The sequence below is a fragment of the Equus asinus genome, chromosome 6, assembly GCF_041296235.1.
Source record: "Equus asinus isolate D_3611 breed Donkey chromosome 6, EquAss-T2T_v2, whole genome shotgun sequence".
NCBI lineage: Eukaryota > Metazoa > Chordata > Mammalia > Perissodactyla > Equidae > Equus > Equus asinus.
The window spans coordinates 29,412,176-29,437,949 of record NC_091795.1 but is presented as its reverse complement, the minus strand read 5'-3'; the positions used below and the strand labels follow the sequence as shown (position 1 = coordinate 29,437,949).

The 25,774-nt window shown below is 46.9% G+C and overlaps 1 protein-coding gene and 2 long non-coding RNA genes across 8 annotated transcripts in view; 1 reads left to right on the top strand and 2 right to left on the bottom strand.

The window, feature by feature from the left end:
* ST3GAL5 (ST3 beta-galactoside alpha-2,3-sialyltransferase 5) overlaps positions 1-4,208 on the bottom strand; it is a 52,233-nt gene extending 48,025 nt beyond the window's left edge. Inside the window, exon 1 of one of the 2 annotated variants that reach the window (XM_044772775.2) lies at positions 3,999-4,208. In XM_044772775.2, coding sequence (XP_044628710.1) covers positions 3,999-4,083 — 85 coding nt within the window. In that variant the 5' untranslated portion in view covers positions 4,084-4,208. Of the gene's footprint in view, positions 1-3,614; positions 3,882-3,998 lie in introns of those variants that run through there. The other variant, XM_044772776.2, reaches the window with a different exon arrangement.
* Positions 4,209-4,336: 128 nt separating this feature from the next.
* Positions 4,337-23,299, top strand: LOC123286681 (uncharacterized). Its single transcript, XR_006529393.2, has 4 exons — positions 4,337-4,453; positions 6,082-6,168; positions 12,879-13,007; positions 23,168-23,299. It is a non-coding gene; the product is annotated as an uncharacterized lncRNA (long non-coding RNA).
* LOC106838592 (uncharacterized) overlaps positions 20,999-25,774 on the bottom strand; it is a 34,518-nt gene continuing 29,742 nt past the window's right edge. For 4 of the 5 annotated variants that reach the window (XR_011503898.1, XR_006529395.2, XR_011503897.1 and 1 more), the window contains exon 6: positions 20,999-23,305. This is a non-coding gene — a long non-coding RNA (uncharacterized lncRNA). Of the gene's footprint in view, positions 25,240-25,774 lie in introns of all 5 variants that reach the window. The other variant, XR_011503896.1, reaches the window with a different exon arrangement.

Below are 25,774 nucleotides of genomic sequence, written 5' to 3'. Positions count from 1 at the left end.
AATAACGACTTGATTGCAGAAAATGACAAGCAAAGAGAGGAGAGTATTGGAGGCCCTGTTAAAGTACCACACTCTGTCCTCCTCTCTTGCTGCTGGAGTCTAGAAGGGAACAAAGATGTGTGTGAACAACAGAAAGGAGGTAAAGAATCCAAAGAGGATGAAAAAGCAGAAGCTGAGGAGAGAGGCAGGCCAGGGAAGAAGTCATTCTCTACACATGTAGTAGAAAAACTGCTTCTGCTCTGAACTCAACACATATAAGCCTTTAATTATGAAAATGACACTTAATCCTATAAACAGCCTTAATATTCAAAAGACAGAACTACTATTCCATCAAAGTAGACCATTTTTGTTATTTTTATCAATTTTTCCCTCTGAATTAATCAAATCATATTATATGATACTTAACTATTATGATTCCAGATATTAAAAACCTGAAGGGAAAAGAGGAAGAATTCACGGGTACAGGAGCTGGCGAACCATCCAACAGCTTAATCCTGCATACTTTTCCATGCCATAAGAGGAGAACAAAAATGTCTTGTATGGCCTCAAAAGACCAAACAAGAAACGGGCTTTTCCTCTAGGACATGGGGACTTTGTAAGCAGAAATCCAGAGGTGCAGGGACGGCAGGTGGAGGTAGAAGCAAATACAGAGAGCACGACGTAAGGAAAGCTAAGGGAGGAGAGGTTCCCAGGAGTGTTTGCAGCAAGAAGGGTGGGAGCTGAGACAAAGGAGAGCCGGGAGGCCAGAGAAACCCCCCTAGACAACAGAGGCTCTTGGAGCTAAAGCCTTCCTCACACAGTCCAGTCTGTCCGGCTGCTTGACCAGGAAAGACGAGGGCCTGGAGGTGACTGCACGTGCCGACAACATACAGGGCACAGCCAGGTAGAAACTGATCGTGACTCCTGGTAGAACTCCTGCCTCAGTCTCCCCAGTGAAAAGTCAACACGGCACTCACCACCGAGTAGCAAGGAACTACCAATGTAGTTATTCCAAATTGGAATACAATAGCTTCGTCTGTAGCTCCCAAAGCTGAGGATACACACACCCATGGCCCAGCAATCACACCCCTGCGTGCACCCCCATCATAAACGCATATATGTATACCAAAGACAGGTAGGAGAACAGTCACAGCAACATTGCTGGTAACAGCCAAATACTGGAAACTGCCCAAATGTCCGTCCATAGTAAACAGATAAATACAGTCATGCATCGCTTAACAGGGATATGTTCCGAGAAATGCGTCGCTGGCAACTTTGTTGTTGTGCGAACATCACAGAGCATACTTACACAAACCTAGATGGTATAGCCTACCACACACCTAGGGCATATGGTACTGATCTTATGGGAGCACCACTGTATATGCCATCTGTCATTGACGGGAACGTCGTTACGTGGCACAGGACTGTATGTGGTATATTATTCACCCAATGGCCACATCAGCCATGAGAGTGAATACACCATAACGACAGGCAGCACGAGCGAATCTCAGAAACCTAACTCATAAGGAAGGAAGATGGTCACTGGAGGATTTCATTGATACAGGCGTGGGAGGTCAGGCAGGGGTCATCCTCCAGGAGGAACTGACTAGAAGGGAGCACATGGGGAGTTCTTGCTTCTTGATCTGAGTGCTGAGTGCACGGGTGCGTTTCATTTGGAAAATGTGTTGAATGGTATACTTATGGTGTGTCTACTTTCCTACTAGGTAAGCTATACTTAAAAAAAAAAAAGCTCTCCAGGCAAGACAAGCCTGGTAGTATTCTTGTACCCTCTAACCTCATTGTTCTCCGGCTCCCTTACACGTCTTCCTCGCTCCCTCTCTGCACATGTGCTTAAGCTGGGTCTCTCCCCCTGGAGAGCTCACACGTCCCGATCCACATTCATGGCTTCCTCCCACATCAAGCCAGTGATTCACTCCCCTTTTGGAAGCCTTTGCTAACTTAGGTCACTCACACTGATCTGGTCCTTGCTTCTCTTTCAGCAGTTGCGGAGTTCATACCATCATTAATGTGTGAACATTCCCAGTTGTCTTATTTCTGCCAAGGTTTCCCAGTTAAACTAAAATCACAGAGCATGACCTCTGGGAGCAACCTCAATCCTCCATGTCTCCACAGGCAGCTCGGATTAAGTCGCCCCTCAGGAGCTAGAAGGGTGTGGAAGGCGAGCCTCGTCCCTTCTCCCAGGGACTGCCGTCTCCAAGACACGCCCCTGGGCCCCCCCAGCACTGGGAGGGACTCCCACAGAGGACCCCGCACCTCTTGCTATTGTCTGTTCACCTTACAAGAGCCAACCTGCTAGATAAATTCCGCTCACTACTGCCAAAGAGCCCAGCTAGGGAAGCAGGGAAGAACTGGAGGAGGCCAATCCAAGAACAAAGGGTTGGTTCTTATTCTGCCTTGAATAGATCCTTAAAATTCAACACCAATCTATTTTGATAGCATGTGACAATTTGGCAGTTTGTGCCAAAATTATAAGCGTTTTCAAAACACGCAGTCATAAACGCAAGCTTTTAGAACTTATGCCTGTCAGCCTTTTCTCTTCCTTCCATAAACCCCTTCACGCCTTCCCATTTCACCCATTTCTTTTCTTCCCTAGAGGAAGAAATGGCTACGAATCATAACCAAGGTTCACTTCATCCTACAGAAACAGCAGCACTCCTCTAATGGGCAGACTGTGAAAAGACTCAGGACATTCTGGTTAGCGCTCTTCCAGTTCACATCAATCTCTCCTTGGCCAAGTATTGCTTGGAATTTGAGTGATCCCTGGCTCTACCACTAGAAATATGACACTCTTCTAAACTGTCAAGCTTTCAGGATTACACACCTGAAGCCACAACCCACCCTGTTTCTGAGTCTGTGCCCCTTCACTCCACAGACATGGATTCCTCTTCCACAGTTTCAGGATACGCATCCTTCTGTGGAAGAGGATTAGCACTCAGAAGCCATGAGGAGGGCTCAGCTAAACAGCAGAGGGCAGGAGGTGAGTCTCCTTCCTCTTTGTAACCCCCAAACCCAGCACCTGCTTGGCACCAGGAGCAGGCAAGCCAAGGGTACCAGATGAAGCACAGGACACAAAACCGTTTTCCCTTTTAAAGGGACGATACTTAATTAAACAAAGGCCATATACACTAATTAGGACATGAGAACACAAAATTCGTCTTTTAAGTCAGCTAGCGATCCTGCAGGACCCCTTTCATTTGTAAACACATTTTGCGGCCAGAATCACGTAACCAGGTCCCTGGACGAGACCTGGGCCATCAGCAGGTCTGTACTCCTCCAAGTACAGACCAGGAGACTGAGCCCCACAGGGGAATCAGTCGGCCAAGGTCACCTAGCTGGTGTGGAGTACAGGTAGGACGCCCCCTCTCCTTTTTTGCCCGGTTCCTCGGAGATGCTCTCCAAAAACCTTGCGTTACTCACTAAAGGAGCATAATGAATGCATACCTACGTCAAGTCACTGCTTACAATTCAGAAACCAAAGGTCACCAAAACCTGTCTCTTCCGCAAGCTGGCCGCAGAGAGGGGGCAAGAAAGGTCATTGGCAAATGTCTACCTACAGACACCAGATCACGCCGTCTCGATGGATGCAAAAGACAGTTTCCGAAGCTGTTAGTTACCCTGTGGCGGGTGTCCCGATCCCGTCCCGGGGAAATGAGTTAACTCGGCTCTGCTGGCTCGGAAGCTTCCAGCAATGAATTAAACCCCGAGGCGCTGCGGAAAGCTGGGGGAAAGGGGCCACTGAGGCCACCCGACATCCCGGCCGTTTACCCCTGCGACTCCACCGCGTCCACACTGGTGCGGGCCGCGGCGCCCCGCTCCCCGAGGCCACGACTCTCAGCCCGCGCCCCCGCGAGGCGCGTCTGGGGGCGCCGAGCCCTGGGCGCTGTCCGCGGGGGCTGGGGCGGAGCCTCCGGGCCCAGCCAGGGGAGGGCAGGAGGATGGCCGCCGCCGCCCCCAGCCCGCCAGCCCCGCTACGCCGAGGAGGGGGCTGCGCCACGTACCTCGGCCGGCAGGTGCCGCCGCCGCCGCCTGGGTCCGCGGCTGTAGGGGACGCCGCTCCGCGCCGCCGGCCGCCTTCGTCCGCATACTAGGGAGGGGGCGCCGGCCGGCTGCCAGTCCCGGGCCCCGCGCCCCCGCCCGCCCCCGGTCCCGCGCTCGCTCCCATTCAGTCCCGGACCTTTCGCGGCCGGCGCGGAGGCGGAGGCGGGGGGAGGAGGGGCCACGACGGGGGCGGGGCCGGGGCCCCGCGTCACGAGGACGCGACAGACCAATCGGAGCGCGCGGGGGCTCCCGCGGCGGCCCGGCTCCTGAGACGCGCAACCCGCCGCCCCGCTGGGTTGGGGAAGCGGGGAGCAGAGCGCCCCCAGCGGGACGCCCCGCAGGTTGGGCCGGCTGGGGCGCGGGGCCCAAGTGCCCCCAGCTCTCTCGAACTCTGCGTGCGGTTAGATGGCGGAAGGTACGGAAGGTGTATTTAGACCGGTTGTAGGCTTTTACTGCGCAGAGGCTCGTAGATGCGGAGCCGGAATGAAGGGGCTTTACGTACTTACGTATGCACTTCGCTCGCCGGAGCAGCCCCCCGGGCTGACACTGGTCAGGAGTTCCTGGCGCCCTCGAGGGCAGTTAGAGAGCAGCCTGGGCGTGTCTGGGCACTTGCAGAAAAGCCTTTTGTTGTTCCACGTGTCGGAGAAAAGCGAGACAGCGCTGATTACCCATTAGTTTCCCAGATGGGTAATCGGGGCCCAAAGAGCAGAAGTGAGTTACCCTAAATCGTTGGAACATTTGGTGGCAGAGCCAGGATCAGAATCTGCGCTTGGAGCGCCCATTTTCATGCCTCCCGAGTCCCCCTTGATTCTGGAGAGAAAATGTCAAACAATTTTTAAAAGCATAAACATTAGTGAATCCCCAAACTCAGGAATTAAAAAGAGTTTAAAGCACTGATGTGATTTCTTCAACACGGCCAAGTGCGTGTGACATTTCTGTGCCTTAGGACTTGTTGACTCTTGAGTGAAGTCGGTGAACTTGGTCTGCCTTCAGAATTTCTGGTTGAAAAACAGCATCACGATCATACATCTGTGATGCAGGTTCCGGTTTGAAAAAGCAGATCCCAGATCCTGAGCCAAATACATTTGAGTAAACCCAGAGTCTTGTCAGTCTTCTTTGCAGCAGCTTCCAGAGGGTGTGCATAGCTCCAAACAGTTTGGAGATGTCTGTGTTCTTCCCCTGGTGGGGTAGGGGTACTGGAAAAAATGTCGTATCTGGATGACAAAAGTCAGGAGGTAAATCTTGGAAAGGAAAGAGTGGGAGGACTCTGCCTGCACACCTCGCAAAGGGATTTTGCCTTTGCGAACATAAAACATAAAATGTTTCTGTATTATTCTAAGGTGAGGACAATTGAGCATTTTGAAAATATTAGAGGAAAAGCTGTCACTGGGAGATCTAAATCCAGTGGGTTGGCCAAGGCTGGCCAGGCAGAGCAGCTGCTGAGGCAGTGACAGCTGCAAGGAGAATGCTGAGCGCCTCACCCCCTCTCTCTCAGAGACCAGCCCAAAGCCTGCCTGCTTGACCAGACACTCCATGTCTCCTTGCCTAGGCTGCTCTATGCCTTTTCTCCCAGACACTCCTTGTCCACAAAGCCAGGCCCTGAAAGCGTTACAGCTGGCATATGGGTCAGCAGTATCTTGGCTTGGAAGAGTGGGTGTAAGGTGAAGGTGAGGAAGAAAGGGAGCTTGAAGCTGCTGCCTGTCCCACCCTAACAGGGCAGCTGTTTAGCTTACCCTGTACCCACTACCTCATTCACTCCACTCACATTTGGAGGGGAGAGAGGATGACGTACTTGTCCAATAAGATAAGCCCTGCCCTAAAACATCCTTTTCACTATCTGTGGAGCCAGCCTTAGCTACTGTTCTGGATGAAGACAGAGATCCCCAAACAGTAGATTGGATCAGTCACTACATCTCAAAGCCTTACCTGGAATCTCTGCAAGTCAGAGGCTGGTATCAGAAAAGCTTCTGGACCCAGAGTAGCAAAGCTGTCAGACGATTTGTAAATCTGGGACAGTCACTATAATTTTGTAATTCTTTACAGTTCCTTAAATCATTCTGACAGCAGGCATTGTGGTTGCCCCCGGTGTCCATCCCACCCTCCCCCTCTGTGATGCAGCATACTTTTTAGGTAAGTTTGGCTCACTCTTAGCTCTGCTAGTGGGCTCTGCTTGTTCTAAGTTAGTGGTTCTCAAAGTACGATCCATAAAGCCCTGGGGTTCCCTGAGGACCTTTCAGGACATCTCTGACATCAAAATTATTTCGTAATAATCTAAGACGTTATTTACCTTTCTCACTGATGGTGCAAAAGCGAAGGTGTGCAAAACTGTTGGTGCCTTCACCAATCAAGGTAGTGGCACCAACCTGTAGTAATATACATTCTTCACACACTCGTGGTAAAAAAAAATGCAGCTTCACTTAAGAATGTTGTTAATAGAGCAGTAAAAAATTATTACTTTGTTAAAATCTCAACCCTTGAGTAAGCATCTTTGTAATATTTTATATGACAAAATGGAAACTGCACAGAAAACACTTTTGCTGCAAACTGAGGTGTGATGGGTGTTTAAGGAAAAGGACTTAGGCGATCATTTCAGTTGTAAGCTGAACTAGCTGTTTTGGGGTTTTTTTTTCATGGAACACCATTTTCACTCGAGAAAACAACTGTCAAATTATGGTTATTTTGACTTGGGATTTGGTAGGAATTTTCTTGAAAATGAACAAAGTCAGCCTCTCTCTTCAAGGAACGCAGTTGACTGTTGCCAATGATGAAAAAATTCCAAGTGTCAAAAGAAATTTAGAATTTTGGAAAACTTGTACCATGATCAGCTTGACAAGTTCTCAATATTTAAGGACTTTTCTGATGGTGATATTAATACATGTGATTTTTGGATATTGGATAATGTATGATGTGCCAACATTTGGAAGACCTGCATTTGCTCAGTAAATCGCTATTTTCCAAATGGCTAACGCGTGATGTCACCAAATCGTATGTAGGTAAAATATCCATTTTAAATGCAAGGCAGACAATGGATTTTAATTTAAGAGTATGAAAAGTTTATAGATGAGGTTTCAGATTCCACAGCGCAACGACCTTTAAGCAATTACATGTTGTAGAGTTTTGGTGTAGTATTAAAGAAGAATATATACAATTATCTTAAAAGGCTATTAAAATACTCTTCCCTTTTCCAGTTACGTATCGACGTGAAGCAAGGTTTCTTCATGTACTTTGCCAAAACAATTTGCAACAGATGGGATCCAGAAGCAGATATGTAAATCCAGCTGTCTTATATTAAGTCAGACTTAGAGTTGTAAATATGTAAAAAAAAAAAAAAAGAAAAGAAAAGAAAGAAAAAAAAGCCATTTTTCTCACCATCTTTTTGTTTTGGAAAACATTTTTTTTATTAATATGTTAACATGTAATTTTAAGATTTTTAAGGAATTATTTTATTATTTTTAATGTATTTAAATTCTAATTTGGCAAGTATCAATAGATAAAGCCTCCATTAAAAAGATTCTTTGGGATCCTCAGTAATTTTTAAGGATGTAAAAGGGTTTTGAGACCAAAGTTTGAGACCTGCTGGTATAAGCCACCCAGGGTCATGCCATCCTCCCTGCTGCTAGGATTGATTCATGGGTGGCCATAGGAAGCAGACTGATTCAATCAGAGGAAATCTCAGGAATTTATTGGATGGTGAGAGAGAGATGCTCTCATTTCCTGCTAGACAGGAACCAGGCGGTAAGTAGTTTCAGACAATACTGATAAGGCAGCCCTTTGAGACCACAGAAGAGCTTAGCTTGTGAAGAAAATAATGCTGTGGGAAGTAGAGAGAAAGATTAGAAAGAAAGCATTTCCTTTATGACATTTTTGAGCTGCTAGATCAAACCAGCCCTGCAGCCCATCCTACCTCTGTACATTCCAGTTTTATGATCCAATGAATTCCACTGTGGGTTACACTAGCCAAGCTCAGGTGCCTCAATCGATGCATTATGTCCAGTTTGTTCATGTTTTTTTCCTAAACAGGTGTCTGAGGCCTCAGGATACTATACTTTCTAGGGTTTACTCATTCAGCCTTCATCATTGCAATGAAAGTTAGCTTCTAAAGTGAAGTTGGAAGGCAGAGCAGGGTCTGGGGGGAAAACGGCCTAGCACAGGCAAGTGGGATGAAAAGTGCCAAAAAACACTTTTAAGAGCAATAAGGAACAGTGGCATGTGATGCTGAATGGCAAGATTATAGCAGATTTTTTATGTCCTTTTGCTTTTGTGTATTTCTCAAGTTGGACAACATGAGCACATATTGCTTTTATATTGAGGCAAACATAAAACTATGTTATTATTTTTTAATAGCCCACTGAATGGAGGAACAACCTTAGAAAGCAGGTGGGGATCAGAGAGCAGGTTGTTCTCATGGCAAAAAAAACTCTTGGGCTCAAATTGCCAGCAGGGAAGAAAGAAGATCTGTAAAGGATACACATGGGCCCAGAAAACAAACTTCCTTTCATTTACAGCTTTGCCAGGAGCCACCTCAAAGATTCAAAGGGATAAGCAAGATCCCCAAGCGTTAAGGCATCATTAATTATGCCTCAATCAAATTGGCTGGAATATTTGCAGTTTATACAAGAGAGGCAAATGTGAAGATTATGGCAACACTGGAAAGGGCTTAAGATATAATATTAAGTGAAAACAAAAAAGAGGACATAGATTGTTCGCAAACTTCTATCATGTGGCCCAAAACTGGAAGCAAACTTGGAAAAAGAAAACAGATGTGGTGTGAGGGTGGTGCGATCATGAGTAATCTTTTCTTCTTTTTTTAAGAAATGTCCTTTCATGTTGTAATAATGTTGTTTTTTACAATAAATAGAAATGAAGGGAGTCATTGGTTCAACTTACTGAGGTCTGTGAGGCCTCTCCAGATGGCCTGTTTCTTTTCTCCTGCCAAATGGCTCTCATCTGACACCAAGACAGAAGCTGGGCCTTCCCCAGGGCCTGGCATCTCTGAAGCTGTTAGGAGTGATGCTGATGTGACTATTTTGTAGGTGGCCGGAAGGAAAGTAGGGAAATGAGTTGTAGCAGCCAAGACTAAGGATGTGTGTGAGGTGGGGGGTCGAGAATCCCTCGCCCCCTTCCACCACCTTGTTGTCGGGGTTCCAGCCCAGGCGTTGTCTTGGTCTGTTTCTCCTGGTAGGCCTTACCGTCTGTTCAACTCCCATCCGTGTCCTTCTGAGGTGCCGCCCCACCCTCAGTCCCCAGGGGCTGGAGCACAGCTGCAGCCAACAGAACGCAGACTCTGTCTGCTGCGCTGAAGCACAAAGGGAGTCTGTCCCTTGAGGTTTTTCTAGGAATGTTTCCTGTGAGCAATCACGGGAGAAGCAGGAATCAAACAAACAAAGGAGGGAAAGAGATGTTACAGAAACCTCTGGGGAAGGCTGTCGGCTGGCAGAGGGCAGCTCAGGTGGAGAAGACACTTCCGCCTGGACTGAATCCTTCTGGAAGTTGTGGGGCACGTATTGATAGATGCAGGCATGTCTACAGGCCCTCATTCTGTCCATCCGTCACCAAATAGTCATTGCACAAACATTTGCTGAGGGCCTATTATGTGCCAGGCATGATGCTAAGTGCTTTACATGATTCATTTTGTCTTCACAACACCCCCTTGAGGTAGGGTCTTCTTATTTGCATATCTTACCTAAGGAAGTTGAGGCTTGGAGAAGCTTAGGGAAATGAAATAACCTGCCCAAGGTCACATGGCTGCGAAGAAGCAAAGCCAGGATTTGAACACAGGCCATCAGACTCCAGAGCCCACCTAAGATGTGGTCCCTGCCCTGAAGGCCCAAATGATCTAACTGAAGAGAAATACACTTTTAAACAAAAGAAAAAACAAAACCAGTAACACAACTAGATGTAAGAGAAGAACCATTAACAAAAAGCCATGGGAGCATCAAAGAGGCCACAACTGGACCTGCCTCAGGGCTCAAGGACACTTTTTGGAGGGATGAAAGTTGAATTTGACTTTGAAGGATAAGGTAGCTGTATTGGTGGGGATATCAGTTTGGGGCTGTATTCGTTTTCTATTGCTGTGTAACAAAATACCACAAATTTAGTGGATGAAAACAACACAAATTTGTTATCTCACAGTCTAAGTCCAGGTACAGTGTGACTGGATTCTCTGCTCAGGGTCTCAAATGACTGAAATCAAAGTGTTGGCCAGGGCGGCATTTCTCGTGTGGGCTCAGGGTCCTCACTCAGGCTCACTGGTTTTTGGCAGAATTTATTTCCTTGCAGTTACAGGGTTGAATTCCTCAATCTTTTTTGCTAGCTGTTGGCCAAGGACCATCCTGAGCTCCTAGGGGCTGCCCGCAGCTCCTTGCCAAGTGGCCCCATGGGAAGTTCGCATCATGGATGTTTGCTTTCTTCCAGGCCAGCCAGAGCACAGCTCCATTGCTTTCTCTTCTGCTCCCCATCAGACAAAACTCTCTGCTTTTAAAAACCTCATGTGATTAGGTCAGGGCCACCCAGACAACTCCTTATTTTAAGATCAACTGATTAGGGATGTTAACTATATCTGTAAAATCGCTTCACAGCAACACCTAGATTAGTGTTTGGTTGAATAACCACCAGAAAGTGTGCATACACCAGAGATTAGGAATTTGGGGAGCCATCTTAGAATTCTGCCTACCACAATAGGATTTAACAAATGGAGAAGATGAGGAAGATAGAGGAAATAGGATGAGCAAAGGATTCTGGGAGACTGCTGGAAAATGACGATAGAAAAATGAGTGCCATGTTTCCAGCAACATGGCAGCGTGGATTCTGGAGAAATCCACCAAGTCAAAAATCCCTAAATTGCTGGGGAAATGATTCAAAGCCTGTTTTTACAGCAAGGCTGAGCTGGCAGGAATGGAAGGAAACCCCTCTGAGGCAGAAACTACGAGAAAGCATGAATCTAGAGAGGTGAGCGGGAGCCAAAGTTTTCCTTGGGGCCATCTGTTAACTCTGGCCAACGGGACAACCAGGCTGGGGCTAGAGGAAGGGGACAAAACCTGGACTGAAGCAGAATGTGAGATTGGAATGGAGAGCCTTATGCACGCCCAGAACCCTCAAAGGGTGGAAATTTCAGTGGGTGTAGTCAGATCTTGCTCCCCAGAGAAACAGTAGGATTCTTGTAAATAGATGGTTATTTGCCTCAAGATATCTGATTTTAGTTCAGGGTAGAACCAAAATAAAGAAAAATGTTTCCCCTGAGAATTCTCAAGCAAAAGCCCACACTCATGCAGGTTTGGGGCTGGAATTTTTATCACCTTTGTGACCAAAAACCTTTTAAAGTGGTTCTAGGTTGGTGGCACTTGTAAGAAGAAAATCACCTCTAGAGACCTGCTCTTTAGACTCAAGCCTAAGATAATGCCCACAAAGTTCCAAGGAATTTGAGTTCGCAATTTATAATATCCCAATACGCACAAGGAAACAAGCCACGTGAGTGTCAGCAGAAATGATAAAATGAAGACTCAGACCCACAAAACCCGCAGAGAACGGAATTAGGAGATTCAAAATATCAAATAAGTTTGTTCAATATGTTTATGGAAATAAAAGAAGGTATTGAAAGTATGACTAAGAAATAAAAGCAGGAGACTGTCAATTATAACTCAGACTATCAATTACAACAGGTCAAATGATAGAAGAGACAGATAAAGATATAACCGGTGAATTAAATGATAGATACAAACACATTACCTAAAAGGCAACACCAAGAGAAAAGAGTTATAGGAAAAACTTAATGAGATTAAGAGACATGAAGGATAGAATGAGTGAAGTCTAGCACATGCCTAAGCAGATTTCCAAAAAGAAAAAAATAGAGAAAATGATACAGAGGCATTAAAGGAAGAAATCATGACTGAAAATTATTCCAGAATTGTTGAAAAACACAATCCTCAGCATTACAAACCCCAACAAACCATAAGCAAGAAAATTAACAGAAATCCTAGACACATCACAGTGAAACCGCAAAACACTAGAGATACAAAGAAAATCTTAAAAGCAACCAGACGGTCAAGACAGATTATCTACGGAGATATAGTAATTATGCTGGAAGTTGCCAGAAGGCAGGGAAATAGTATCTACAAAGTTCTGGGAGAATATAACTGTCAACCTAGAATTGTATAAATAAGGAAATCATCTTTCAAGATCAAGGGCAAATGGAAAACATTTTCTGACAACAGAAACCGATGATCACACCCTGAGTAAGAGGACTTCTCAAGGATGTTGGTTAGAGATGAGGAAGATGATCTTGGAAGGTCTAAGATGCCAGAGCGGAGTGTCAATCAAAGCACAAGCCAAAGAGTTGAAACATGAAACTTGATTCTGAGAACACAACCAGCTAAATGCACAAAACCGGGACAATCATTCATGTGGACCCTAATATTTGGAGAAAAACATGTGTAGGGAAGCAATGGAAGATGCGATTGGGTCCAGATTTTGAAAGACTTACCAGCCTAAGGTGTCTGGACTTTGTTCTCCTGACAGGAGGGAGATATTAAATTTTTATCTTAAAACAGGATAAGATTAGATGCCTGGGGGGACCAAGCAGGTCACTTAAATGAGTGAAGTAGGCTGTGAGACAATAGGAAGTGGGGACCATAGGTGGGGACTATGGGGTGCCCCTGGAGAGCCTCATCTAAAGGGGACAGTCACTGCTCAGTTCTTGGGAATCGCTGCTGTGTGGGAATTGAGCACCCTGTGTTGCTAGATCATCAGATTTTTCCAGAGAGGCTAGAAATCGGGATTTGTAGGTCAATTCTCTCCGTTTTAAAAAGTTAGCAACAAATTTATTTATTTATTTTTAATTGCAGGGCAGATGGACACTGCATGGGTGCAATGAAACTTCCACACGGAGGGCCTGAAGGTCTATGACCTCTGTACCAATATAGGTGATGAAGCGGAAACGTAGTATGATGGAGTGTGCAAAATCAGCCTAAGAGGTCAGCCCTGCATCTCTGCTGCCTCTTCAAAATTACCTTGTCTGGTCAGGTTTGCTTTTTTTTTTTTTTTTTAACTCAAGGGTTCTTTTATATTCCCGGCTAGGCTGTTGAGTCCTTGCAGGCAGGGACTTCGTCTTCTGTGAACATTCCATAGGATGGACCCTATTGCCTTGCTTTAGAGGTTAGGGCAAATAACCTGATAAGAAATTAGCTCTGTTCTTCCCCCTCCCCCTAGTCTCATTCTTAAAGAAGTGGAGGTATTGTCGCCTCCCTCCACCTGCTCAGGATGCCTGTACCCTAGGGATTTGGGTTTCCCTTGCCCAAGCTATGTTGGATGGTCTCCTAGAGAGGCTGAGACCTATCGCCAGTTCCTCAAAAATACCCCAGGAGGTGGAGAACCTTTTATAGGAATGTCCATGGATGCCCAGGTACTGACCACTAAATGACACAGCTGTGCGGGAAGCTGGAGGTACTGTGGTCAAGACCATGGCTGGGCTATGTGTGGCATCTCTGGGGACCCTGGAATAACAAACGTCCAGAACCAGACGTAAACGTAAATGGTAACAACGACACCAATCATGGGCCAAGGAACAGGCCCCTGACCCATTTTCCTGGCACCACATAGGGTCTAGAGTTCTACTATCAACTAGGAGGAGGGAACACCAACTAATATCAGTCACTAGTCAACCAGGCATAACCAGACTTAGAAGATAAGAGCACTGTTTTGCCAATCCCGTGGGCATCTGTGCAATGTTTGCGGATGGCAGGAGTTCTGCTAAGAATGGAAGTTGAGGGGAGTAGGGGAAGGGAGTTGGTGGAAATGGAGGAGGTAACCAAGCCTTTGATCATCAGGGACACGTCATGTCTGCATAGCCCAGAGGGGCACTTCATCCTTTGTGGCCATTTCACTAGGGTCAACAAGGAAAAGTCACACCTTTCCGTTTTCTATTCACTTAAAATATTTTACTTAAAGATGAGATCTACCAAAAAGTTCAAAAATCATGAAGGTATAGCTCAATGAATTATCTGGAAGTGAACACACCATGTCAAGAAACAGAGCTTTGCCTATCTTCCCAACCTGCCTCATGGCTGCTCCTGGTCGCCATCCTCATCCTCCCCCTGAGATTGTAACCACTCTTCTGACTTCCACTCCTTAGGTTTGTTTAGCCTATTTTTGAACTTTATGTGAAAGAAATCCTACAGTATGAACTCTTTGTGTCTGACTCCTTTCACTCAGTGTTGGGTTTGTGAGTTTCATCCATGTTGCCACAAGCAGCTTAAATTTGTTCATTTTCATTGCTGCATAATATGGTTATATCACAATTCTTTTATCCCCGTGATGGATATTTGGGTTGTTTCAAGTTGGAGACTATAACAAATAGTGAGGCTGCGAAGGTTCCTGCTCATGACTTTTGATAGCCTTGTGGGGTTTTTTTAACTTTCAAGAAGAGGAAGAACAATCTTAAGAGAGTAACAGGATGACTCGGAGTTCCGTGGTGGTCTCCCCATATCACTCATGATCAGAACATTTTGCTGAACCAAGGTGATCTGAAAATACTCTACATTGTTTCTTGGCATTTTCCTTGTACTCAGTATAGCTACCTATAGACACTTAGAAACTCAAAGAGAGTCAGAGATGGAAGAAATCCTATATACCAACCAGCCCAGAATTTCCCAAGCTTCAGTTTTACAAATACCGTCTTTGTGATTTTTGCCATATTCTTGTACCACTCGTACTATCACTTAATATTTTTCTTTCAATTGTCTAACTTTTTATCACTTAAAGATCTATTTTAGCCTTATCCTAAGCGATAACAGCTGTGAACTCATAGCTTTGATGTGCTACTATATTCTTTTTATCACACATTACAATAAACGTATAACTGTTAGCATAAGCCATCAGCCTGCTACCTGTGAAAGATATTCTCCAATGCCTCCTTCTGGTCCCTTCCCTGCGCTGCTCTGTCTGAGAAGCTGACCTCTACAGATGGCCTCCACTGGCTCCCTTGCCCTCTGGCTTTTGTGTGCGTTCAGCTTAGAGGCACTGGAGGGTGGCTAGAGGTCAGGTTATTTATTCCCCTGGCCTCCACTCTGCCCTGGCACAGTAGGCAGTGGCTGCATTCTCTATCAAAGGATATAGGTCTGGTCAGGCAGCCCCTCTCTCACAGCTACTAGTTTCGTCTCCTTGTCCCTTCATATCAAGGAGTGATAATGGCTTCCAGATGTTGCAAGTCCCTGGCATTTTACCGTCTGTTGTTGGCTCCCTGAATTATAAACATTCCCTTGAGTCAGCCCTCCTCAACTTTCCCTTCTCATGGGGCCACCTGTTTCCTGCTAGGAGGGATCGATGTCAAACACCACCAATGGTAGGCATACATTCCTTGCACCGGTACAGGTGCTTGCTGAGACCCAGGAGGGAACTCACTGATCCAGGGTCCCTCAGCTGTGAGTGCCAGAGCTAGGAGTGGTCTCCCTGATTCGATGCGTTTCTCACCGTAGATGTTACTCCTCAGAGGAGAAAATGGTCTGTTCCGATAACAGTGTCCAAGTGTTCAACACTGCAAGTCCTCTTACGAATCTGTCTCCCTTATACTCCCTCCCTCGTCCTAATCCATTTTTTGCTGGGCCCCAGATCTAACTGGATCACAGCTGGCTCAATTCTTCCCGGCCTAACCCAAGACTCCCATACATCATGCATCAGCCTTCCCTGAGCACTGCCCTTTTCTCAGACACACCTGCATTTCACCTCGCTCCTTTGATCATGAATCTTCCCAAGAGGGGCCCAAAGATGTGACCCAAACATCTCTTCTTCTATAAGCTTACCACCTAAATTTTCCCCTGTATTCGGAAATAATCATTGCCTCCCCTGTTACCCTATAACTCTATAACTTAGGACTGGCCTGAATGGTAACTAGTTGTGTATGTGTCTTCTCAACTATGCTGTGACTGCTTCTATGAATGACCATACTGAATTCCTTTTTGTGTCATCAGCATCCATCGAACCTGACTCAAATAGGCCCTTCGTAGTGCTATGTTGAATTAAATTGCCTTCATTAGGCCATCAAGAACATTAATGCGTGAAAGATGTCCAAACTGGTCACAGATGAATTCCTATCCTGGTAATTTTTAACAATTATTTATTTTAAAAGGATGTACTGGAGACATGGTCTGAGTGAAGGATGGGTTTGGGGGGCCCTCTTGTCAGTCTCTTATTCTTCCTCTGTGAGGGCTGAGGGAAAGGGGTGAGGAAGTGGTCATCCAGTTTCATTATGGGTCATGGGTTTTCCAGCTGAGGTCCCTAGATGGGTAGGATTGGACCCATAAACCTTGGCAATCACATGCACACTGTTGAGTGACTGCACACTGTGTCCTGTGGAGGATGCCTCAGAGCTCTCCTTGAATTCCCAATGGGCCCCAGCTCCAAAGAGCACTTCTGCCTTCCTCTTCCCTTCCTTTGGCCTTGGAGATAAAGGAGTTCTTGCTGATCTCCACATCTGAGGTTGGGTCAAAGTCCAAGTCATAAATTATCCCTTCTGGGCTTTTCCTCTATGCCTGAATTTCTCTCCGCAGCCTTGAGGAAGGGTAGCTTTGGCCTCAAGAGGCCCCTTATCTGGGATCTAGGTGTTTGAATCCAGAGTTCTGGCCATGTTTTTGTCTCTTTCAGACATAGTTTACCATTGAATGTGGGCTCACTCACAGGCAGTCACCTCCCAGCTCTGAGCACATCAGGGACCTCGGACTGTGAGCTAGGGGGGTCACATATCGGGAGTGGACAGAGTTCCCCAAGAGGGGCCAAGCTCTGACATGTGATCTTGTCCCTGGTAGGGTAATCTGGAGCTCACAGTGATTGTAGAGCTGTCTCTCCAGGGCAGGATCCATAGAAGAGAGAGGAACGAGGATGGAGGGCTGGGTTTTGGGGTTGGTGGGTGGCCTTGGGTTTACTGCCCACTATTCCCTTTTCCTCTTTATTCTGTCTCACCCAGAGCTGAGGGAAGAGGCCTGACAATGGGAAATATTTAGGGGAAACTGACTGTGGCTTCACCCCTAGCAGGTAGTAGTGTGCCCAATGGAGCTCCCAGCTCTCGTTCTCTCAGGTCCTCTGGAGTCCCTCTCCACCACACATAACCCTGGGATAGTGCCCACGCTTCGGACCATCACAGCTCCCACCCCACCATCCACACCTGGGAAAGGGCACCAAACAGGAAGTCAGGAGCCCTGAGTTCAAGTCCCAGCTCTGCCAACAACTCCCTGTGTGTTCTTGGGCCAGTCACTTAAGCTTTCTGGGTCTTGATTCCCTCTGCTGAAAAAGGGAGATAATAACCCTATAAGGCCCTCAGTGTTACTTACCTAGAGGATCAAAATAATAAGTGTGAAAGTCCTCAATTTACTCCAAATGTCAATCAGTATTTATTATTTATTCTGGAACCTCTTCCCCTGCTAAATGAACATAAGTGTGAATGGTTAAAAATGAACGTTTTATTTCCCTTTCCAGATAATTATTTGCACTTGTAACCACAACCGTCCACACCTTTATGCAGAGATAAGAGTAGGCAATAAATTCCAAGTTCACAGGCAGGCTGGGGAAGAGCGACTTCTGAGCAGGACGTCCTGCTTCCTTCACTGGATACTTTGCTGGCACGGCCGTCTTTCCTCATGAGAGGATGGACCTTGTTATCGATGTCAGGGAAGTCCTTATGCAGAAGGCTGAGGCGGGGAAAGACTTTCCAAGGACAAAACATTTGCTGGGAAACGCAACTTCACAAACTTCCTGCATTCGTCAGCCACTTGGGACAGTCGATGCTTCCATGAGACTGTCTTCAGCTGAAAACACCACAGCAGTGGGGAAGGGAAATAATTCTTTTCTTGTATTCCTGCGTCGGGCTTGTTAGTGGGGAGAAACCTGCCAAAAAGTTTAGTAACATTTCAAGTCCACTGTCGTGTTCAAGGTGTTTGTTTCCATTCGGATAGGTTGGCAGCTGCTTCTCTCTTGCTCAATCCTTCCTCCTGCATTCCACCGGAGTTCCTGTTTCCCATCCAAAGGGCTCAATTCCTTTTTGAGCAATTTCTGTTTTCTAGTCTCCCATCTCCCCTTCATCCTGTAAATATGGACACTGGTTCATCTCAGAGTTTCTCAGTTAACCTTGGAATAGCCCCACATCGCCTCTCTCTCAGTGTCTGGCTCATAAATTAATTCGTCCTTCAGCCTAACTCAATTCTATATGTCACTCTCCTGTTTCCAAACTCTCATCAGGCTCCTTATTATCAACTGAATTAACTTCCTGGCCTTAGAGGCCTTCTTCCATCCTGTCCCCAGGGCAGCAGCCAGCAGACACAGAGCCAGACGCACCATTTCCAATGGCTATTGCAGCCTCAGGTCAGGGTGCATGGCTCTGAAAGGGGAAATTAATCTTTATTTTAGCCTGTTGCAGCCACTCACCCCAGTGCCTTTGTCAGGTACCCTTTGGTGCCAGCCAGTCTTCTTAACCTCGTCTCCTACTTTTTCCTTACCTCTGCCCTGCTCCCTGGCCCAGTGCCCTACTCGCCACCTCCCTGAAATGCCTCAACCTGTCCTGTCTCTGCGTGTTTGTTATACTATTCCTTCCACCCACAAGTCTTTAATTTCCCTCTTAAAGTGCCCCAGGCCCTCCGCAGGTGGCACCTCCTCATCAGTCAAGCATGTGTGGATAAAGCCCTATCATATTATAGAGTATTTGGGTGGGCTGTTTACCAAGGGACCTATTTGTCTTTAGGTTTTCCTTTTGGGCTGTTCAGACTCCCCAGAGAGGAATTTTCCAGGCTCCTGCCTGGAAAGTGGGGTCAGGCTGCCAGTGTGTTCTGGACCCCAAGTAGCAAGAAGGGCTGGGAGTCCCTGAATTTAGAAATTGATCCTTCTGTTTTCCATTCTGCACCCCACACTCCGCTGTCCCTTGGCCGTCAATCCAGAAATCCACTCTGTTACCTTCTCCAGAGAGTAAAACTCCAGACTTCTGCTGGGGTGACAAAGGGGCAGGCGCCCAGCGGAATGGAGTCAGAGAAGGTCTAGAAAGTATAGGAACAGCAGGCACTCACAGACTGCTTACTAAGTGCAAATCTTGCTTACTGTGTGTCCAAAGTAATTACATATACAGCCATGTGTTACACTAGGACTTTTCAGTCAAAAATGGACTGCATATAAGATGGTGGTCCCAGGGGCTGGCCCCATGGCCGAGTGGTTAAGTTCGCACACCCCGCTGCAGGCGGCCCAGTGTTTCGTTGGTTCGAATCCTGGGCACGGACAGGGCACTGCTCATCAAACCACGCTGAGGCAGCGTCCCACATGCCACAACTAGAAGGACCCACAACGAAGAATGTACAACTATGTGCCGGGGGGCTTTGGGGAGAAAAAGGAAACAAATAAAACCTTTAAAAAAAAAAAAGATGGTGGTCCCATAAGATCAGTTACCACACAGCCTAGGCGTGTAGTGGGCTATATCATCTAAGTTTGCGTAAGTACACTCTAGGAGGTTCGCACAATGACAAGATCACCTAATGATGCATTTCTCAGAACATGTCCCCTGGTTACGTGACGCGTGACTGTGCTAACTCTACATGTGTAAACTACCCCTCAGACAGGGCTCCTCCCAGTCCTCACTTCACCACTCATCACCTGCCTGCCGGGTGGAAAGTTCCTGGGGCCGCTGCTTCCTCTTTCTGAGGAGTCTGTGGTGTGAACCATTTGTTCTAGTTTTCTCCCAGTCAGCCTGGGGACTGGCTCAAAAGTCGGCTCAGTCGGTTATTCCTCATTTGTTTGCTTTCCTGACTCCAAAATGTTACTGCTGTTGTCGCCTCATAAAATTCTTTCCCGCAAACCATCACTGTAAGTCAGGTTACTGGGTTAACAGATGTTTGTAGATATGGAGACAGTTACCCCACCCATCTAACCACTACGGCCAACTCCCCACACCTGCCCCCTGCACGAGGCCACACCAAGATTCAAGTCTAGGTTCAAGGACGGGCCCGCGTCGGTTCAGTACCCTTACTCGGGCTTGCTCTCAAAGCGGCAAACAAGCTGCGAAAAAGATGGTGAAAGATGGGCAGATGCAAATCACCCTTGTGTCTCGTGTGGGCAGGCCCAAAATTTAGCCGTCCTGGCAGCCCGAGCAGAGGAGCTGAGAGCTGAGGGCTCCCAGCCTTTTATAGGCCCAGCCATGTCAGCATCCCCAAACCACTTGTACTGTCATATGTGATATTGATTCTGCCATTCAGGAAACAGCACTATTCAGCTCCACACGTGCATTCTGAGCCCTGAACTTGTGGCTGGGCCAGCCCTGGGCCATCTCGCCTCCTCTGCACCTGAGTGACAAGGCTTCAGAGTTTTCCATTTACTTCCATTTCTGGGCTTCCCATGTGCAGGCCTCACCACGGTCTGCCACACCTTAAGGTTCTGAAGAGTGGTAAATGTAGAGAGGTTATTTTTCCCCAAACCCCAAACTGCCTCCAGGTAGGCAAGGCCAGGTCCCCTTGAGACCTCCCAGCCTTGGGGAGGCTTCAGGCCTAGACAGCTGTGGAGCTAATCAGGAGAAGGCACCTCTCGGAATCTGCGTAATACGTACACAAAACTCTAAAGTCTATAAAGAGAACTACCCTCTTTGATGTGGTGCCCTTGAGCAGGGCACCACCTGGGCAGTTACACAGTGGCCTTGGGTCCAAAGCCACAGCGAGTCAAGTGGTCTCTCTTAGCCTTTCTCCTGAGCTCACAACAAAATACGCTCTTTCTTTATCTTTCCTTTGGTTAGGAGAGGCCTGGCTGAGAAAGAGTAACAACAAGCAGCAAGAAGCAAGAAGGAGAGCATTTTCTCTAATAAGCATTTATTATTCTTCTTTTGAAATTAATAGACTTGATTTTTGTTTGAGCAGTTTTATGTTTACAGAAAAATTGAGTGGACGATACACAGAGTTCCCATATAACCCCTCACCCCGCCAAGTTTCCCCTATTATTAACATCTCGCATAAATGTTACGTTCGTTATAATTGATGAACCAATATTAATACATTATTATTAATTAAAGCCCATGGTTTACATTAGGGATCACTCTTTGTTGTACATTCTATAGGTTTTGACAAACATATACAGACATGTATCCACTATTAGAGTGCCGTACAGAATAGTTTCACTGCCCTAAATTCCTGTGTTCTGCTTGTTCATCCCTTCCCCTTTTTCCTGCCTTGAACCTCCGGCTGTGTTTATTTTTTAATCCTGAACGCTTTAGTCCCTCCAAACACTGACGCTGATGCTGACGAACGCTCCTCAGCGCCCCTCCTCCGAGGGGTAGAGCAGGAGAGGGAGGAGCTGGAAAGGGGGTGGAGGAGCTTTGCTGGGAGGCCAGCATTCCTCCTTTCTTTGTTCTTTTCTTCTGCTCACCCAACCGGTCAGGAAGGAGATTAACTACACAAATCAATAAAAGTTAAACCCACTGTTTCCCCTGACTTCCTCCTTCTTGAGCTGCCTCAGTCAGATCCAGGAGCAGTGAGAGGAAATTGGCACTCCCTTAAGAAAAGTATCCAATGAAAACATAAGTCCTTCTATTTTGTGGTGACGTATTAAAACAAGTTTATAAAAACACACTTTTACTATTTTATCTGAATGTTGGTTTCATTATACTGGCAAAGTTCATATGTTAAAAATAGGGTTTGGGAATATGGTTGTGCCTTGTGTAATTCTGAGAGTTTCCGATAATAGTCAAGCCAGGCTCCAAGAAAACAACTCTGGTTGTCTTGTTTGGGTGTCAAGGAGACCATCACATGGGCAGGGTGACAGTCAAAATACGTAAGAACTTGTAGGGCATTGGTGCGTATTAGTCAGAATGCACCAAGTTATGATGCAGTGACAGTCAACCCTCCAACGTTAGTGTCTTAAAATAGCTTTATTTCTTGGTCACCCTCTGTGCTCCTCCTGCATTGGTGGGGTCAAGGGATGTGCTTGGCTGAATGCTCTGCTGTGGCCATCTTGACATTCTTAATAAACTTTGAACAAACGGTCCTGCATTTTCGTTTTGCACTGAGCTCTGAAAATCACTGTCTGTAGCCCTCCTGGTCCCAGGAGAGGGGCAGGAAAGCCAGAATAGCAGAAGGCCTCTCCAGGAGTGGGGAGCAGCCATCACTTACCAACCAGCATGAAGTGTTTCCATGTTTTAAGAATTGGTATAGCCAATGGTTCGTATCAGTTGACTATCAACCCAACATGTGAGTTGACATGATATCCCCTAAAAATGCCTGTATTCACTAGGACAGTCATGGGGTAGACATGATTCCTTAGTTTCAAAACCAGAATTCAGGGGGCAGCCAAGGCACGCTCATCTCTCTCTGAGTCTCCCTTTCATGAGTCTAGATTTTGAGGAGAAGAAATAAAAAGACATGACCTCTTGTGTGGTAAGGGTTAAACATGGCACCCACTACATGGCATTAGGACAGGAGCTGAAGTGGGATGGGTCTTACATGTTCTAAAGAGCAAGTCTTCATTAGCAAACAGCAAATGGTTTTTCCTTTTTTTTTTTAATCCTTAGCCCAGCGTTAGCAAGTACCCCACATGCACACTCTCACTCTCCCCTTCCAATGCCCTTCTATTCCAGGGCTGTCATGACTAGTTGATCATGTCCCTCCTTCCAATTAATCCTGGAAGTGGCTTCAGAATCCTCCACACAGCACACTAGGCTGTCACTAAGATCACAGCAGGTTGGGATCCAAGGGAAACTCTAGCCATCACAGTGTTAGCCTTTAGTCAGATCCAGCTTAAATGTTTCAGCCTTGTGACAGCCATGCTATGGGATATTGTTGTATAATGATTTATCTGGTCTTTGTCCTGGATTCCTGGGATGAAGCTTCTAAACTCTTGGGATTTGTTATTCACAGTGGGCCCCCGGGAACACACTTGAGTTTATGCTACTGAGGTGACTCCTGGTGGGTCCTAGATAGATTCAGGATGGGGGCTGGCAATGTCAGAAAGATCAACCATGTGCTTAGAGAGTTGGGGCTTTGAGCCACGTGATATCAGTCCAGAGGGGTGGGTTCAACTGAGAAAGACTGAGTTCAATCACATGGCCAGGGATTCAGTTAACCATGCTTATGTAATGAAACCCCAAGAAAAACTCTGGACACTGAGGCTTGGGTGAACTTCCTGGCAGGTGAACACATTGATGCGCTGAGAGGGTCGAGTGCGCCCTGGGTTCCATGTGGAGAGGACACAGAAGTTCCAAGTTTGGGACCCTTCCAGACTTTTCCTGATTGGTCCTGATTGGTCCTGGTTGGTCCTGGTTTGTATCCTTTATAATAAAACTGAAATTGTAAGTATAGCACTTTCCAGAGTTCTGTGAATCATTCTAGTGAATTATCAGCCTGGTGGGGAGGGGTTGTGGGAACACCCAAGTTTGTAGCCAGTTGGTCAGAAGTGTGGGTAGCCTGGAGACCTCTGAACTTGTGCCGGGCGTGTGAAGCAAGGGCAGTCTTGTTGGAGACTGTGCCCTTACCTGTGGAGTCTGTGCTAACTCTGGGTAGTTAGTATCAGAATTGCATTGCACTGTTGCAAATATGAAAGGCAAGGAGGAAACCATACTCTCCTGAGGTTGCCATGGTAGCAAGAGTGCTGGAGGTAAGGAGGTCTCTAAGGGCAACGTGAATCTTCCCGGACCTCGCCTGTCCTTGCAACCAGGGCATTCTCCCTCCACCGCCAACCTCAGAGCAGCTGGGCTTCAGTAATGGAGTCTGTGAGTTTCCCCAGGCCTCCCAGGGACAAATGAGGTCACATTCATGACCTTATTTCTCAAGTTCTTCCCTACATCTGCCCCTGCAAAGTGCCTGTGCCCCCATTAGAATTTCTGAGAGTGCCCAGGGTAGCTCATGTGTGCTTACAAACAAGCATAGTCAGCTCTTGCCCAGGTCTGCTGGACACTGCTTCTCCTACTGGATCACACTGAATTGGATATATTCTCCTTGCCCCTCCAGATGTCCTCCTTAGCCATGCTCCGTGTCCTGCAATGCTGACCTTTATGAATTACATCATCCAGGCTACTTTGCCCTGGCTTCTGGTCAGGTCCAGCCGGTGGAAGGAACTGGAGGCAGAGGCTGGAGGAGTGCGAGGTCAGAGTATTTATTCCCTCCTCCCTCCCTTCAGTGAGTTGGCCAATTCTGCCAAGAAAGGCTGCAGCTCCTCTCAGGAGACCCATATTCTAACCACTCCCTCTCTTGTCCCCTCAGATCTGGGAGAGGTAAGGGCTGTTGCTAGCCCTGTGATGCTTTATCGCCCCTTGTAGGTTTCCCTTAACACTGCCCACACCTTTGTAAATGGTCCTTCTTCAGACTCTCCTCAGATACCCAGTTTGAGATGCCGTTTGCATCCTGTTGAGACCCTGACCACACAGACACCACTGCTGTTTCCACTGGATACGCCTCCTCAGGCCACCCCACCTCCCCCTGGATGTCACCTATACTAATTCCACCACATCCTGCTGAAGCGGAGCTGACAGGGTGCCAATGAGGCTTAGCTGCCTGCAGTGGGAGGGGATATTTCTCCCTGCCCTGTTTCACTCTGGGGAGGGCGGGAGGGCGGGCCATCTCAGAGATGTACTGCTTGTGTTCCAACGTCTTCTAGGATTTTGAGGGAAACACCTCACTCTGTTTTACCTGCGTGAGGCTGGAGGAGGAGTCCCAAGAGCAGGGGGTGCTGAGCTGGAAGGAACCAAGGAGCCTGCTCTCCCAGAGAGGCTGCTGCACTGGGGCTGGGTTGGACTGGGGAGCTGGCTCTGCCACTAAACAGCTATGTGACCTTGGACAAGTCAGCGTCGTGTTTACACCTCAGTTCCCTCACCTGTGTCACAGGGTTTGGACTCAGTGATTCTCAAACTACTCTGGGCCCCCAACCTCACTTTAACCAGAGCGCCTCCTGTTTGATTTCCTTTTAGAATTTGGGCTTTTGCGAAGATTTCCTTTAAAGCATGGATTTCACTGCTTTAAAAACACTTGAAAACAATTGGACTAGATGATTCTAAGGTCCCTTCCAGTCCCAATATTTTTGAGCATAAAATCAACCTTGTCTCCCTCACCATTGTGCCAGGGAGGGTCTGGTTCCAGGAATTAATAGAAAACTGATGATTAAAGGCCCAGCTCCTGGCAAATTGTCCATGACCGGGTAAGTGGTTTGCTCCCTCCCCGTCCATCCTCATACTTCTCACTTCTCAATTACTTCTGCCACTATTCCTAGCTGAAGATAAGAAAGGGAAATTTTAAACCAGTTGCACAAAACGCAAACCATCCCAGCAAACAAAAATGTGGAAAAGATAGCAGCTTTAGCAACTTGACCTCAGGAGCTTTGCAAAGGCTTGGCCCATAGCCATGGAAGCTGGCAGTCCCTCAGGAGTTCATCCCAGAGGTTTGGTGTTGGAGAGAATTATAGAGCAGTGATTAATAGTTTGGGGTCTGGGATCAGAAAGATATAGGTCAAAACTCAGCAAGACCAGTGACTAATTGGATGATCTTGACCAAGTTACTTAGCCATGCTAAACCTTTTTTCGTAATCTATAAAATCTGAGCAATAATAATATCTAATTTATAGAGTTGTCATGAGGAGTAAGACTGAGAGAATGCATGTTGAATGTTTCGTACAGGCCTGGTACATAGAAAGTACCCAATAAATCAGCTATTTATGGTTATTGTCATTAGAACTCTTCCCCTTGGCTTCCAGGAAGCTCAGAGATCAGAGCTCAACTGAGTGCTCAACTGAGAAACCCTCCTAAGTG